This window comes from Helianthus annuus, chromosome 4 (genome assembly GCF_002127325.2).
Source record: "Helianthus annuus cultivar XRQ/B chromosome 4, HanXRQr2.0-SUNRISE, whole genome shotgun sequence".
Lineage (NCBI taxonomy): Eukaryota > Viridiplantae > Streptophyta > Magnoliopsida > Asterales > Asteraceae > Helianthus > Helianthus annuus.
Window position 1 is genome coordinate 50,058,316 of NC_035436.2, and position 18,091 is coordinate 50,076,406.

The following is an 18,091-nucleotide window of genomic DNA, read 5'->3' on the forward strand; positions in this document are numbered from 1 at the left end:
TACCTAGTTATTTTTTTTCTTCTTTCAGTTGTTTTCGTATAAACAATCATGGTGATTAAAACTTTTGCGAATATTCGATGTAGTGACTTATATGGTTTAATTTGAATGGGTTTCTTATTTTATCGTTTAAAGGATATTTCTTGTACTGAATCGTCACTTTACCTCTTTTTACCCTTGCACCACAAGAGTCACATCTTTGACTCTACGACAGTTACCTTAATTATGGTAAACCTCTCGCTGGCCTTGTACTACCCGGTGCCTATTGGTTGATGCAATACTCTTGTAAGTTTTGACATGGTCGTTGACATGGACTTGGTTATTTAGGTATCAAGCGGAAAATTCTCTGCAAAGAGAAAATCGTGCGTTCCCGCTCCCCAGTGGGGAATCCTTATCAGTTTAAGACCATCACAGTGGCGCCGTTGTTGGCGTTGTCACAGTCGTGAAAGCCCGGAAGTGTCTACGGAGGGGCTACTCTGCTATACTAGCTTTTGTCACCGATTCGCCACTCTAAGGAAGATAGAGTATCTTCCAGTATTCGTGGAATTTCTGACGTGTCTTCTAAGGAGTTACCTGGTTTACTTCCACATCGTTAGGTTGAATTCCAGAATTGACCTTATGCCATTCCTGATTTTCCCCTGGGATACAGCAATCCCTTGGATTCGCTGGATACTGTCACAGCTTCATCATAGGATTTTCGAAGGTTTCGCAACTTCAACCTCCTTAGCATAGCGGGGAGCTGTGAGTTCCTGAGAAATAAAGTCGGGGAAACGTCTTTGCAGCTTTCGAAACCCAACCCTACAACACGCGAAGCATCGCTTCTATCCGAGGGTACCGATGATCCAGCGATATACCATGAGGGCGTTACGGAGAGGAACTGCACGACCTACAACCTCCGGTGGAAACCGTGGTCATTGGATTTAAGTGGGAGGCATTACTTGGACGGTACCGAATGCACCAATTAGACCGATCACAAGGGCCTCCAGTGCACCCTTGTTTCCATAGAGCTAACCATGTGAAGGCATCGCTAGAATGGAACTTCCGAACGAACACGGGATTAGGAGAACTATACCCACGCATCCCTGTAGACGAACCTTATCACTTTCACTTGTCATCGCCGCTAGAAGTGAAGCAGTCACAGTTACACGCGTATGTCGTTTTGCAACACTAACCTTTACCCACCAAACTCTGTTTTGGACAAATGATACACTCGCGCGACCGCAATGTGACGAACCTCCCTGTTGTGCCATGCCGCCATGCACCACTACTGGAAATTACTTCTTGACAACAAATTTGCTGGCCAAATCCTTCGGATGTTTAATGGACCCCTGTTTCGCTCGAATCTTCGTACGAACCTCATTAATTCCCTGTTTCTTTGATTGGCAACCGATATAACGAAACGCTAACCACCATACCATGATTTTCACCGATCACAAGATTAGCCCCAGGCGTTGTAAAGTATCTATAGATCGAGTTCGTCGGAACTCACTTCAAGCCATTGTTTTAGATCAATTTTCGGGATGAAAATTCTTTCAAGTAGGGGATGTTGTGACACCCCGCGAAAACGCTTAACAAACTAGCTTCCTCAGCGACTGTTTGCTAAATTTCGGGACGAAATTTCCTTCAAGTTGGGGATGATGTCACACCTGAGCAAAATCCGCAGCAATCTTGATTTCCTCACTTCACTCCTCAATGCTTACTTGCCAAATTTCGGGACGAAATTTCTTTCAAGTTGGGGATGATGTGACAACCTGAACCTTCAAGGTTAGTGTCGTCTAACCTCGTAGCTTTTAATCTTGTATTTTCCTTTTACGCAATGTGTTACTACACGTTTCGGTGAATGTTTGTTACTTGTTACGCTTAGACGTAAACGGAAATCATATGTGTTTGGGCTGAGTACCAGCTATACACGATTGGGCCTAGGGCCGCATCCCAAATATTTGAAGCCTCAACTAGATTAAAGCCCACCCATTAATATGTATTGATTAAATTCAACCCATTTAATATATATTGATTTAAGCCCATTAGTATATGATTTCGGAAGTCAAGTGTGTGGGCTTGGCCCAGATCGGTCAAGATAAACAACCGCCCCCAAGATCCTATATCTATTATATCTATTAATACGTATCATACTCTAAAACGAATCCTGCATAGTTTAAATCATAACAAACTCTACCTTCCTCCATAAATTACGTACGAGAGTGGAAACCCTACGCCCCTATCTCTGATTTGCGACGGCAGCCCCTCTTCATCGAAGTCTCAGATATTGTGCACTCCTTATTCCGGTTAGTATAGTCCTTGTATCTTACGTGTGCTATGTGTCTTCATGCAAGTTGTCCAGTAGGTTAAAGTTCATGTCGATTTGTTAGGGTACTGTTATTATATGATGATGTTAAGACTCGATGATTATATGTTGTTATGAGCATGGATTCGTTGAATGTCTAAGTACACATATATGTGTTTACTAATTGTTGGTGGTGTTTATATGTCTCTGTAGAATGACTAGGGCTGCTTTAGCATATTGAAAACAATATATATCAATCAGGTGATAAAGGTCTCGGGTGCGGTTAAACGGCTAGATTATAAGGCCACGAGTTTAATTAGATCCGTTGTAATTAAGCTAGTGAACCAAGTTACAAAGCGGTCACTCAATGTTGGATATATATATAACACTGTCTGGCTCGAATTAGGCATAGATATGCATGATAGTTGTTTTACTTCTAAACCTAACTAACTGGTTTGAACCAGACATCGATTAAAAGAGAAGTGTGGGTTGTAGAACATATGAATGTAATCCTGGCTTGATCATTCGGGAAACAAAAGGAAGATGAGGGGTTCGGGCCTTGCTTAGGTTGTGGGCTGAACCAAAGGGATTGGGCCTGCCGCATGCTTGTTAGGGGGGCAGGGGGTAGGCCATGCGACTAAACAAACACCCGGGTGGGTAGGAGGTAATGGGCTCGCACACTTTGTTCGGTTAAACCACGTTAAGGGCTGCATGATAACACGGGGACACACACACAGTTGGGCTGGGATCGCACAACTAAATGTGAACCGCACACTCACTAGGGGCTCTCGACTGAATGGGCCGTGTACTGTTAGCTCATTGGTGTAAATCATGTAATTGTGTTATGACCATATGGTTTGAATGTCTAAAATGTATGATGAAACGATGTGCATGCATGGGTTGACTGTTATGGTATTTGATGGTATGTAACTTGCTAGGTATAAGATTAATTGGCATGAGTTTATTTGTTCCCAAATTAATCATAATAATCAGAGGTACATAAGATGCCTAGTTTTGATATATGCACATGAGTGTTTTTGAGAATGTATAGGACTTATGATAACTGATAGTTGGATTCGTAATTTTGTTATGGGCTGAAATTATGTAGACATTTAAATTGGGCTGTTATAGGTAAATAAACTAATGAGTTCATGCGATTCGTGTTGGGCCGGGCATTATTCTAAGGACCCAATCGGGCTGGAATAAGTAATTAATCAGTACTGGGTTGGGTACTAATTAACGGGCCTCAAGTCTCATTGGGCCAGGTGAAGTTAATGGGTCATGTGGTGTATCAATCAGTGAATGAGCTTATGTGTAATATGAATCGGTGATGTAAATTTGTATACGACTGGGATACCAGTTGCTTAATAACAATGAATAGCTAATGTGCATGCGTAATTGTTATGATTGGCCATATGTTATATATTTCTGGTACACTAATGGATTGAGGGTGTATGTAATACTTGTGTGCTCGATGTGTAATGTGTATAAGGAATGTGTGTTTACGTGCTACGAAACTGATTGTTATTGATACCTATGCTAGGGCGTGTTTGAGCAACTATTAAACAAGTAATTAATCTTACCGAGCAAAACTAAGGTGAGTTCACTGCACTTTTCTCAAGCATGCGTCCCGGTGGTTTGGGACAACTGGTAAACACTTGGAAGGGAAACTATGGGTAAACAACTTAATCGGTTTTGGGTATTGCCTGGAGGGCAATGGGGGTGATTAGTTGATAGCGCTATTAGGTGGGAAACCTCACACCGGGCCGTAAGGACGGGCGTGAACTAATTATCTGGGCATGGCTATGGTTGTTAGAGGCACACTCCTCGGATACATATGGGCACTCTCCCTAGGGTATCTAACGAAGGCAACATAGCAAACGGTCGTTAAGGGGTACCCACTCCCCGGATACTTATGGGCACACTCCCTAGGGTATCTAACATGAGCAACATCGAAACATCAAACATCAAACATCCTAACAACGAACAATATATCGTTTTGTAAACTGTTTTACTCACATGATCGGTTATACAACTTGGTAAACAAACACAAACCTTGAACTCACCAGCGTAGTCTGACACACTTGTTTACATGCTTGTAGGTAATTACTGAAGGAATCCGGGAACTTGCCGTCTGATGCTGCTGAAGTGGTTATGGTCATAATAAACATTTTATGTTGATTTGGTTTTCATTCATTTACGCATTTATACATTTATGCTTCCGCTCCGTAATTTGGTTTTGGTTTAACTTTTCAAACGTTATATTTATTTCAATTGGGTATTTCAATACATTATGACTTGTGTTTGATATGATTGGTGGCTCTTTGTTGAATCGTTACACCTCCATCAGGGACACGCCCTTGGTGGTAAATTGGGGGTGTGACACAATTGACAACCATGAAGAATAGAATCGAGAAAGAGAGGTTTACCAGAAGCAGCTTCGACAGATAAGGGCTTCCTTAGTTTGGTTAACAAAACTCCTATCGGCACCAGAATCGAAAAGAACAGATGCAAGTTGATTGTTAACAAGGAACGTACCGTTAACAACCTCGTTGTCTGCCCTCGCCTCATTCGCATTCAGATTGAATGCTCGTCCACGAGCGGGATTCACATTTGTGTTCGCGTTGGCATTCGGATTCGCATTTACCAATCTCGGGCAGTTGTTGCGGAAATGACCCATTTCTCCGCAATTAAAACATGAACCAGGTGGGAATCTCGCAGCATTCCCTTGAGCTTGTGCTGGAACCTGAGGAGCCTGATTTTGACCAAAACGACAAATGTTGGCCAAATGCCCAAGTCTACCAGACGTAGCACACTGTTTACAGGCCTGTTGGGCAACATGGTGACCATCGAGCACAGTGAGGTGTGGTACCAGCATACGCTTTCTTTGCAGGAGGTTGAGTTGGTGAGTTCTGAGCAGTTTGATTGGTGATAGCAAAGTTTTGGGAAGCCTTTTGCTTCCTTGACTTTTTAGAAGACTCACCCTTCTTCTTACTCTTACCCTTTTCCTTGTCAGAATCGGTCGGCTTCTTTTTATCACCCTTGCGGGTGAGTTTACCCTTCCTAATTTGAGACTCAGTCAGGGTAGCCGATAACTCGATCGCGTGACGAACGGTAGTAGGATTAACACCGGTCACAATATCCTGGATGGAATTGGGTAAACCATCGATATGCCTCTCGATTGCTTTATCCAGTGGGGTAACCATAGTGGGGCATAACAAACTGAGCTCCTCAAGTCGATCCGTATAAGCACGGTGTTCTCCCCCGTCTTGTTTCAAATCATCGAATTCTCGTTCCAAAGCTCGAATCTCGTGACGGGGACAGAACTCTCTCATCATGAGAGCTCGGAGTTCTTCCCAAGTTTGTGCTAATGCCACTTCGGCACCCCTATCACGCATCACTCTGTTCCACCATGTAAGAGCTCGCTTCTCAAACACGCTTGAAGTAAATTCAACCTTACACAGGCATTCGGACACTGCACATGTCTGAATGTGCTCTCGATACTCTCAAACCACTGTAGGAGTGCAGTTGCTCTTTGTGACCCAGAAAACTTAAGCGGCTTCGCAGAATTGAAATTATTGAAATTACATTGAGCATTATTGTTGTTATTATTGTTGCTGTATAACTCATGGATTTGGGTCACAATGCCTGGAAGCACAGCAGCCATTTGCTGAGAGACAAGGGATGCGACTTCCTCAACAGTAAAAGTTCGAGCATTGCGTCGAGGAGGCATTGTCTAACAAGGAAACATGAGAAACGAGTGAGGTTGATTATTGGAGAAACAAAATAGGTATTGAAAACATCGACAAAACACAAAGAAGGCGATCATTCGTTCATTACCTCGAACAAACAAACGACACGCAGTGACAAATCAAAGTAAATGGGTCAATATAATGTATCGCGAAGACATGCTCGCCTATAAGTGAACACTCACCCCAAGAGTTCCCAGGTAAGAGTGACTGGTCCGATACTGCGGATTTGTACGAACACTCTAGCCTTAGACAGAAAACTCAATGTACAGGCATTCACTCTACCAGTTTGCACGTGTTCACATTATAAGACCCAAACTTTGACGAGATTTTGAAAACTCAAAAGGCACAAAGCCAAAGATGAATCAAACTGGAAGGGTTCAAAACCTAATAAAAGAAGGTTCAAAACCTAGTAATCAATCATCTAAGGATAGATGATTAATTTTCGAAGCGGATTCGTTATTGTGTTATCGTTGTGGTTATCACCTAAGGATAGGTGACGGTATTGTTTTAAAATCTAAACACAAGTAAACTTGTGTTGGGGTCCTAGAAAGTTATAGTCTAGGTCAAAGCATTACTAATAACCTAATTCCCTATAACCAATGGCTCTGATACCAACTCTTCTTTCACACCCCGACCACGTTAAAACAACAAACCGTGGCGGAAACGTCGGGGAGTGTTGCAACAGAATCATCGTTCCACAACCATGGTAACCAAATGTTTCATTTTATTGAATTATTATGTAATGTACATTGTCTTTAAACCAAATCAACCATACTACACACTGTTTATAACTGTTTTTAAGTCACTAAGGCCTCGTCCAGGTCATATGTGACACAAGCTTCCTAGCAAGTAACATCAAGCAATACCACCTGAAACATATGTATAAATAAAGTCAGCGAAGAAATGTTGGCGAGTACATAGGTTTTATGGGAGTATCGGATTCATGGCTCGTTTTTATGTTGCAGTACCTTGTTAGACTACAAGAGTCAAAAGTACAAACTTCGTTTTAAAAAGTATGTATTGCAACATAATTTAACCAACTCAAATCAAGATGGTTATAGTATATAAAATCTCGTAGCCATGATTCTTAACCCAAAAACATTTGTTTTAGTAAAACAACTCGTAAACATCTCGTAAAAACTCGTTAATAAAACTCGTATGGTATATATCGTTTCGAAAACCTCGTTGTGTGACATCGTTTCAAAATCGTTTCCCCAGTGAACTAAATAATGACACGCAATGTAATATGATAGAAGCACTTATATATAAGATGTACCAGCGGCGTATCTACCATGATTCTATCATACTACACTCCTTCCATTATCTAATCACCACTCCAAAACCAATTGTTTGTCCAAATCGTTTATCTCGTTTAAATCGTCTCAAATCGTTTAACTCGTCCCAAAATCGTATTCGTTTTAATAGTGAAACTACTTTTGGTCGTCTCGCTAATAACATTCAAACCTTCGTGACTCGTCTAACTCGTTTCTCGTATTAACAAACCACCAAAGGGTAAGTTAACAATCACATGTTCGGTCGTTACCTACATAACCCCCACACATAACCATGGGTGTAGTCTGATAACGGGATTTGTCAAATCCTATGGTAGCATAACCTAATACTGGTCGGTTCGGCCAAAATTAATGAATGTCATTCGTTATGTAATTATAACCAACAAGTCTTGTTCACCTTACTGAAATCGTTATTAGTTTTGTATAAACCATCTTAATCGTTTTTGAAATCATCATTTAAACCTTGAAATCGTTTTGTACATATGAATCACCCCAAAACAATTGAAAACAATAAAATAGGGGAACTATGTACTCACATTGAAGTGCAAAGTATCCTCAATCTACAGAACTTCAACAAGCTCAATCAAACCAAGGAAACTCAAGCAGCGCCTAATAATCAAATCACTAGTCAAACAGTAGACGCCTAAATTAGGAGATCGGACAGAATGAGGTCTTGTAAACCAAATGAGTGTTGGAACTCATGTGATATGGTTTAACAAAGCCTACATCCTAGATTGAAACCTAACCTAAGTGCTTTCGACCCGTTACGACCTGTTTAGGTAGCTTACGCTACTTTAACGCGTCGTGCGTGCAAACGCGTTTGAGACGTCTAACTAGTCCTATGACAAGTGTTATATGCCCTAACATGTTTAGATAAGTTGCATAATCAGTTTAGGTGACAAAAGTTAGGTTACATATGCTTAAAGTCCAATTATGCATGAAAAGGGCATGTTAGTAATTTACCTAAGGCATATAATCCACCTATCATACAACTACTTAAACTCGGTGACCATAAGGTATAACCTCGAAAGGTTATTCCCTATGCAACTATGGTCACTAACCATGCTTGGTCGGATCCTAAAGATCGACCAAAGGGGTCGAGTTCGAAAGTCTAAGCGGTGGTTTAGATCGCTTGACTTACGACTCTAAACAAGCACTAACTAAAAGTGAGGAGCTAAACACGTCAAAACATGTTTAACCTACTGATTTGGTATCAAAACAAAGTGTTTTGATACCTAAAAGTAGTTCCGTTGCAAAATGCATGCTAAAACGCATTTTGACCGAAACTTTGACTCGTCACTACACCTAGTTAACGTGGTAATCAGCGGGTATAATCACTAAGGATTATAACCAACGTGATTACAATCACGTTGCAAAGTTCAACCGAACTTTGCGTTGACCAAAGACTGGTCAAACTGAAAGTCAAAGTATATTTGACTTTCAAACTAGGAAAAAATTAAAAAGAATGAAAGAATGCTCACTATGGGTCCTTGCTATCTTTTCTACAAGAAAAAAACAAGTTCCAATCAGTTGAGAGAGCTCCCAAACCAGATTGTAGAGAAGAGAGGAGAGAAATGAGCAAGGAACAAGTGAGAAATGGATGGCTATATATACTTGTTGCAAGATCATAGGATCATTACACATGTTTGTGTAACCTCCAAGCGTTAAATCTCATCCATACACTTGTTTGATGCAAGTTAGAAGCCTTGGGGAAGAGATAACTTGGTTACCAGACAATGAATTTACATAAACAGCCCCTGAAGTTCAAACAGAATGCCAAAAATTGATTTTCTGTCGCTGGGCACTTTCACGCGCCCCGCGTTAGACTCAAAGAAGTCTGACGCGCCCCGCCTAAGGAAAGTTTGGCAGAAATGTCAAAATAGGTCCTTGCACTTCAGAAACTTGGATTTCGGCCCATTTATGACACGTTTAAGCCTCGTTAACCTCATTTCAAGGCTCCAAAATGAAGTTAAAGTATAGGGAACTCAAAACATGTTCAAAAATATCTCGGATGTCGGTTCGTTTGGTCGTATGATCGCGTTGTTCGGTTAATTACGACGGAAGTCGTAACGGACGCAAAAACGATCCAAATTGAGCAACGAATGGAGTTTTATCATGCCAATCACTAAAATAAAATATTTTAATGATTACATAAATTTTTGGATGTCCGGATATATTCAGAACGTAAGATATGCGCGAAAATGCAAACTTGTGCACTTTTTGACGCTTTTAGTCCCTGAATGACCAATAAGTTTATTTTAGCATACCGAACCCCTCAAAGCCTATTTCTAAGCTATGTAAAGGATATTTAGGGTATTTTTAACTTATGATCAAGTTCCAGAATGTTTGTTACCATACAAATCGGTATAGTTTCGCAGTTTGACACAAATAGTCCCTGCGATCGAATAAACTTGTTTTCGATATACCAAACCATCCAAAACTTATTTCTAAGTTATGTGAAGGTTATTTAAGGTATTATAAGCCTATTTCACTAACCCGGAGTGTTTGTCGCGTTAAACTGACTGCGTTTACGCACCAGTTTGCGTATAACTTTCCAGAAAACGATTTAAAGCTTGAAATCGAATCGAATCAAATCGTAAAATCACCAAACACATAAAACACATATAGTAACACCAAAACACATTGTTTTATTAATAATTGACATTGTTTTGCATTGCACGACGATTACAGAGCACAGTTGTCACATCAATTTTGCTTAAGTAATTATTATTTCATTTAATTTTTAAAGGAGTTACATCTTTTCACATTCTTCTTTTTAATTGCTATGATGTTACAAGTATATAATGATTAATTGCTATGATATTACAAGTATATAATGATTAAATACTATTAGTTTTTTCTCAATTTATAATGAATTAATATGTATAAAATTAGTTTTTATTTACGTAACTAACATGTATAAAATTTGTTATTATGTAATCATGAGAGTTAATAAAATTGTGGAAATTAATTTACTAATTTATCCTTAAAGTGTCTTAAAAGTTTGGAACTTGTCCCAATTTCCCCTTCTAAAATGGCTTTCTTTATTTATACATGTAGTTTCAAAACTTGTATAAAATTACCAAAAGGGTAAAAAACCCTTTAATAAGGTATTATAGAATATTATTATTATTACATACTATTATTATACATGCTATTAAATCTATTTATTATATTTATACATACTATTAAATTATAAGGTTGCATGTCTAACCTTTAATTTAATCAATTAATTCATTTAATTATTATAAAACTTTTCTTTAATTCCTTAATTTAATTCAATTAATGGAAGACATTAGTGGGTATGGATGAAATATCTAGATTTCCTTCAAAGTGTCTTAAAACTTTGGACAATGTTCAAGTTTTCCCCCACTAAAATGGCTTGTTTCATTTGTACATGGTGCTTCAAGATTTGTACCTATGGAAAAATTACCAAAAGGTTAGAAATCCTAGTTCTCTTAATAAGGTAGTATAGATATGTGTGTCGTATGTATATATATATATGTATGCATGTATGTAAGATTTGTCACATGTACTTAAATGAAGGAATGCTTGTATGAAAATGATTTAGTGATAGTGAAATGGATATGTTTGAGTTATATGAACATGACATAAGTATGGTCTTTTGATGCATATTAAGATCATGTTAGGTGATAATGTTATGATATAAGCATATTTGATGTATATACTTAGACATGCATGAAGATATGTGATCTTAAAAAGGTGATTTGAGTATGATTGAGTAAAAATCAGTTATGAGCATATTATAAAAACTAAAATAAAGTTATTTTAAAGTGCTTAGTGACCTATAACTTTGTCATAATGTTTGTTAGTTTTGCACGTTGTACTTGGTGCATTAGGAGTTGTAAAATACGTGAAATCGCATGATTTATGTGACTTACGAAAAAACTGCACTAATCTGATTATAACCATTATTTTAATCAGTAAATAACATGTATTGTGTTAAAATATCATGTCGTTTCGAGTTGGGATGATTATAGTAACGTTTAACGCAAAACTATGCGTTAAAACGGTCAAAAATCGGCTTTTCGAGTGATTTTTGTAAAACTGGTTTAGATCAGTAAATAAACTGACGTTTTTAGTTTAAAAACAAGTATTTTAACTAATTTTAAGTTTACTTGGTGTTGGGTTGGTCATACGTGACTTCCGACGCCCGAAAACGTTACCGAATCGCTAAAATACGCGTTTTTCGATGAACACTAGTATGGGTAAATTTTGAGTGAACCTTATGTGATAAAATGTGTTAAGTGATTTAAACATGTAAATGTGATAATATGTTAAGTGTTAATTTGATAATGGGAAAATTAGACTATGCATGTATGCATGTACGTTTGTGCGGTAGAAACGGTAAAAATTGCGTTAAATGTGTAACTTGTTTGTCGAGCATGAAATTTGATACATAGGAGATATTTTATGTATATTGGCTTTAAAAATGACAAAATATATAAGTTGACAAGATTTCACGTGTTTCGGTATTAAATTATGTGAACGTTTGTGTATATATATTACGACGCGCAAATCATAGATATATTGCGTATAAATGGGAAAGTTAACGGATTTACACAATAATGGTCACCAATAAAATCGTTCAAGTCGCAAAATCATAAAAACACACACACACACCCATATATATATATATATATATATATATATATATATATAGTGGAGGGTTCAAATGAGAAGAATTTTTTTGTAACAAGAAAAAAAAAAGAAGTTTCAACCAATAAGAATGCTTCATTTTACTTCATTTAATATTTGCATTTAGTTTTAATATAAGGGTATATTGGTAAACTTATAAAAATCATTAATTTGTATTCTTCCCCTTTAATAACTAACTAAATTAAATTTGTAACTCCTAAATATCTAATTTTTCCAAATAAAAAAAATTAACTTAATTTAAAATGTAGAATAAATTACTAGTTGTGTAGGATAAATTACGAGTTGTGTAGCATATATTTCGAGGTGTGTAGGATAAATTTCGACTGTGTAGGATAAAATTCTATAATGTGTATGGTATATGTAGGAAAATTTTGATTTGTGTAAGTTTTGTAGATTATATGTAGGATAATTAATAATTAGTTGACTAATTAATTAAAGAGTTAAAAATTAATATATATAATGAAATAGTATTTTACTAATATGTCTTTTCTTCTTTTTCTTCTCACATTAAATTTCTTCTCAAATGAACCTCCCCCAATATATATATATATATATCTATTATATATAATAAACATAAAGATTTGGGCTGATGTGGCATGATATTAGAGCTTCTAGGATTGGGTTTTGGCGGGAAAACGAAAATGTTGTCCAAAAAAATCACGCGGATCTTTCTCTTTTGTAACCCGACCCATTCAATTCGTGTAACATTATTCGGATCCAGATATAAGCGTTCTTTTCATTCTTGAATACCAAAATTGACTAAACCCTAAATTTCCTTTCATTCTTCCTCCTCAGACGTTACGATCTCTCAAGTGAAGATCTGGAGAATTTTATTTCACAACATAATAACCGATGATAGAGATATGATCTACAATCGCAAATATGTTCATCGAAGATTCCATGTTCTCGTGACCGATCCAAACGCAGATCTATTCTTCGGCATGATGTTCCGCCGCCTGCCGTCCGCTGATAGAGATTACACAAAATCTGTTCATCGGCTTGATGTTCCGCCGTCCGTTGATAGAGATTACAAAAAATGATCTACAATCGCAGATATATTCATCGAAGATTCCCTCTGAATCGCTTGTGCTTGAACGCATTAACAAAGGATTCCAAATCAAGGTTATTCACTTCCAGGTATGTCATTTCCGTAGTCGATATTGATAAAAAATCTAGGTATGTTTAGTGTTGTTCGATACCTTTTATTCTGTTTTCCCCTTATTTTCGTGTCCATCCTTAATTTTTTTTTTCATTTTTGTGTTTTGCATGTCATAGATTCATCCAGATAAGATCCAGGTAGTTATTGTTTAGATTATATATGCTTTGATTCTGCTTAGTTTTTGTTGTGCTTCTGTGTTTTTATTATAAATCCAGAAGCTACCTTCAATTAATTTTTATTTGTGACCATAACAGATCAAAAAGAACTTCACAGTATAAGAGGACTTCATTCTGAGACTCTAAGGTAATCGGATTTTGATTTGTGTTGAATTTTGGTTTGAATGAACAACACATTTTGGTTTGTAAGCGTCTTTTTGGGTACTTAGATTTGGTTGTATATTCTGTTTGTATGAAATGAAGATGGGATTTTGTTATTATTACAGTGTATTAAGGTCAAAGTAACCAAATTTGGGGATAATTTGTTTGAAAAAGCACATTCAAACACCCTTTAACTAGAATAAAAGATGCATTTGTTAGGCATTTAATGCCTTTATAAGGTTTAGAAACGTAGTCTTATCTAATGTAGTCACATTGGAATCTGTGTTATTTCAACAACTACACCGTATGCCATGCTCCCCTCAGGTACTTTCTTTCCATACGAAATAATAATAGTTCCATTATATGTGCTGCTGCAACTGTTTGTTTGTTGTTAATTAGTTTTAGGTCTGTTTTGGATTTTGACCAGATTTGATGGAAGGATATAAGGCTTCTGAGACAGGTCAAAACTTGGAACAGGTAAAAACTGGGATTTCGTTATATAAAAAATTATAATTCTTTTGAAGAAGTGGTTTGTTAACAATAGAGGTGATCTCAATGTGCAGGTGATTTATAAGATAAAATTGCCTGGACCTGCAATATTAGGAGAAAGAAAGCCTGAGAATCAGAATCATGCAATCATTTTCACACGTGGAGAGGGCTTGCAGACTATAGACATGAATCAGGTATGTTGTCAAATATCTACTTCTATAGCTATATACATTCCATAATTGCAATCAAACATCCAGGATAATTATATAGAAGAGGCGTTAAAAATGAGGAACTTTCTTCAAGAATTTCGTAAAAAACTTGATGATGTGAGGTACCCGATGATATTAGGACTTAGGGAGCATATTTTCACTGGAAGGTGCGTTGAAAGTTGTTAAACATTCCCCCTTTGTTCATTAAGCTTATTGTTATCCTTTCTTGCTGCAGTGTTTCTTCTCTTGCATGGTTTATGTCTAATCAAGAAACAAGTTTTGTAACAATTGGTCAAAGATTGCTGGCCAAACCTTTGAAGTAAGATCTAAATCATATCCTGTTGGTTCTTTTCATACTTCTGTTGCAGGCATGTTTATTAATTAAATAATTACTTGATTCCTCTACGGTTCGTTTTCATTATGGTCATCCAGATGTTTTTGATAGGTTGTTTCACCTTACCAGAGGAGGTGTCAGCAAAGCCTCTAAGATTATAAATCTAAGCGAGACATATTTGCTGGTAATTGCAAACTAAAATGTCTCCCGTGATTTGACTTTTGATCCACAGCTAACCATTTTCTTTCTGTGTACAGGTTTTAATTCTACCCTACGAATCCTAAACTTTTATATAAAGTACAAAATATATTTAAAATTAAAGTTGGATATTATAATGATTACCGATGATTTTCAGCCACGTGAAACAAGCTATGCGGCTCTTAATGATGGTCGGAAACTATGTTTAGAGTGTCTTGACTCGTCAGTTATGGATACAAGCGAGTGTCAACAATTGGTGAGAAAAAATGATTTATGGTAGTTAGTATATTTTCTTCTACTCATGAATTCACTGCTTATAACTAAAATCTGTGTTTTTTTTTATTAGAGAGGTTGGTATTATCCTTTCACATTATTCTATTGAGCTTGAAAGCAAAGTTTGTCTTTTTTACATATTGTGAACTGTAGTTGAATTTTGTTTTTCTATTGTAGTGAGGTTTTTTTTTTTTTTAATTTTGCAAGCTCTTTGACTTCAATTTTGGATGACATTTGCTATTTCGACCCGTTTGCTTATAAAGGGACGATTTGAGCCCTTTTTTAATAGGCCAAATTTGTAAAATAAAAGGCTTAAAAGGAAACGGGTCAGATTTTTCAAATTTGATTTATTAAAAGTTTAGATCATGGTAATAAACTAATAATATAGTTTTAGTAATTATCTTCATCACACTAATTATTTAAAAAAATATGGTCAAAAGTGTTTCGGTCAACCAACGGGCTCGACCCGCAACACAAAATGTTGCGTGATGTCCAGATATATCATGTTGACCTTCGACAAGCAGCATGGTTTAGTGCTGTTCCTTGGAGTATGATGCCATTAGTGGTCTACTTCGCTGGTGTTTTTTCGGACAAACTGATTCAAAGTGGCATTGACCATAACTTTGACTCGCAAAATTATGCAGGTGTTGATATTTATTGTGTGGTTCTTGATACTACAGCAGGAGTTTGGTTCGATACAAAATCTGTTGTGACGTGTCCAAGGACTGGTAGATACAGTGCTGATGCTACTGGCAGAGATGCCGCGGTTGAATTAACAAGGCGGTGTAGGCACGCGGCTGGCTGCTGTAGGGGATTTAATTTTCATTTACGGTGGTTTACGCGGAGGTAAGACCTGATCTATCTTCTCAGTTCTCTTGATACACTAATAATTCACATTTTCAAAAAAAAGTCTGGTACTATGGTGTTTTATTTTCTGTTGCTTTGTTAACTGCAGGGGTATTGTTAGATGATCTTTTAGTTGCTGAAGACCTGTTTGGTGCTTCTGTCCTTTGAAAAGGCTATTTTGTTGGGGGTTCTTTGATTATAGGGTTTTTAGTGATGCAAGTTTAGTAACAGGGATTCGGTTTTTTCCTACTAAATTTAGTTCATTTTCATACATCTTATTAATCTATGGATGCAATGGTATATATGTAACTAGGTTAATAACAAATAATATAACTAAGTTTCCCGAGCCCGGAAAGCAATCCTAGATATGCTTATAACAAAACGATTTGGGAAGTTTTGTGTAAAAGTTTAATGAAATAATATGTTACATTTTAACAAAAAAAAAACATGTTTATCAACTAATAAAAATAAACAACCCGGGAAGCATTCCCGGGTGATAACCTAGTATATATATATATATATATATATATATATGGACCGATATATATATTAACGTGCCAACATAATCAAAAATGATAACTTTTCGAGAAAATCTCAAAGTTATGTGATAATTCTAAGAAGCGGAGAAACTTAGGATTTTTGTGTTAAATATATATTGATTTAGAATTGTTCCTATATTAGGACGTATATAAAAATCAATCTCTGGGATTGCGATATTAAAATACGCACCCAAAGGTGAGTGTCACGAAACCCCTCTTTTTACTGTTTTGTATATATTTTGGGGGCGGAACACGTCGTTAAAAGGGTTTAATAATGTTTTCGAAATAAAACATACCTTTTAATATATAAAATATATATTTTTGCTGAAAATATATGAATTTGATAAGTTATACATTTCGAAGTAAAACGTTTTTGATGATTGAATATTGTACGTGCGGTATTTCTTAAGTGAAACGAGACTGTACGGATTAGGGATGAATTCCGGACTGAGTCTCAACATTTGAGTGACAGGGGAATTCGTAAATCGTCGTGTATTAAATTGTCATATTAGTAGGATTTATATATTGTACGTGAGGCAGACATCATATTATTCTTCGAGAAAGAACCATGCGCCCATGATGTCGTTTAATCATTTAAGTAATATACGCGAGGAATTGTTGGTAGATCTATCGGGTTGACAACCCCTTCGTGACCGGTCGCCCCGTGTCAAGTCAAGCGACGAATTTTGATTCTGTTTATTGTCTAGCATTGATTATCCTTGCATGGTTAATATATGGTTCGTATCATCTAGCTAACATACGAGTCTGAAAGTTGACGTAATAATTTAATATACAAAACTTGGGCAGTAACAATATTGTCGGGTTCGAGAAACTGCGACGGATGGCCCATGGATTTTTAATAAGGAAGTAAGATGGACTTTCTAAAATTTATATGGATGTTTTCAAATAAACACCTAATCAGAAAGTTTTCCTTGAAATAAAATTGGTAGTAAATGAATACGTGAATTCACCTGCCTTTGTGTTGACACTTGATTTTAACGTGTTCTACAGGTACTTGAGTTCGGCTTCGGGAATTATTGCGTATCTTGTGGTTTTTGATGCATGTTTTGTCACTTAAATATGTTGGACTAATTTTAAACTTTCTGGGACAAATGTAATAAGATCCAAAAGGATCAAAGACAATTTAATTATGTCGTGGTTGTGTCACGTTATGGGACGTCATGCTTAAAAACTTATGTTTTAATTAAGTTAATATGTCCAACACTATAATGCATCAAACATCAAGATAGAAATGGGCAACAGCTTCCGTCACCACTACGTTTTATATTCCGCTGCGACGTATTTTGGGGTGTGACACTAAATCAGAAGATCGGATAGAATGAAGTTTTGTAAACCAAATGAGTATGAGAACTCATGTAATATGGTTTAACAAAGCCTACATACTAAATCGAAACCTAACCTAAGTGCTTACGACCCATTACGACCCGTTTAAGTAGTTTACGCTACTTTAACGCGTCATTCGCGTAAAACGCGTTCGGACCGCCTAACTAGTCCTATGACAAGTATTATATGCCTTAACATGTCTAATAATGTTGCCTAATCAGTTTAGATGTCAAAAATTTGGTTACATATAAACTAAGGCATATAAACTAACTATCATACAACTAACTAAACGAAGTGACCATAAGGTATAACCTCGGAAGGTTATTCCCTATACAACTATGGTCACAATATATGCTTGGTCGGATCCTAATGATCGAT

The 18,091-nt window shown here is 36.7% G+C and overlaps 1 protein-coding gene across 11 annotated transcripts; it reads left to right on the forward strand.

Moving 5' to 3' along the window:
* Positions 1-12,735: 12,735 nt before the first annotated feature.
* LOC110936412 (callose synthase 3-like) lies at positions 12,736-16,276 on the forward strand. 11 transcript variants are annotated; one of them, XM_035988892.1, is made up of 12 exons: positions 12,736-13,142; positions 13,281-13,301; positions 13,419-13,467; positions 13,750-13,805; positions 13,909-13,958; positions 14,045-14,164; positions 14,228-14,346; positions 14,415-14,498; positions 14,625-14,697; positions 14,869-14,990; positions 15,665-15,830; positions 15,940-16,276. In XM_035988892.1, exons 4-11 carry the CDS (start codon positions 13,793-13,795, stop codon positions 15,714-15,716), a joined length of 633 nt encoding a protein of 210 aa, XP_035844785.1. In that variant the 5' UTR covers positions 12,736-13,142; positions 13,281-13,301; positions 13,419-13,467; positions 13,750-13,792; the 3' UTR covers positions 15,717-15,830; positions 15,940-16,276. The 11 variants fall into 11 exon arrangements, with proteins under 11 accessions (XP_035844785.1, XP_035844790.1, XP_022034488.1 ...); XM_035988897.1 differs by having other exon boundaries at positions 13,419-13,805; positions 14,771-14,967; positions 15,629-15,830; XM_022178796.2 differs by having other exon boundaries at positions 13,419-13,805; positions 15,629-15,830.
* Positions 16,277-18,091: the final 1,815 nt, after the last annotated feature.

What these genes read in the sequence shown, in the direction of transcription:
- LOC110936412 (XM_035988892.1), top strand. An exon ending in GAGCATATTTTCACTGGAAG is followed by an intron (nt 14,347 to 14,414) that starts GTGCGTTGAAAG and finishes TTCTTGCTGCAG; the next exon opens with TGTTTCTTCTCTTGCATGGT. An exon ending in AGAAAAAATGATTTATGGTA is followed by an intron (nt 14,991 to 15,664) that starts GTTAGTATATTT and finishes TTGATACTACAG; the next exon opens with CAGGAGTTTGGTTCGATACA.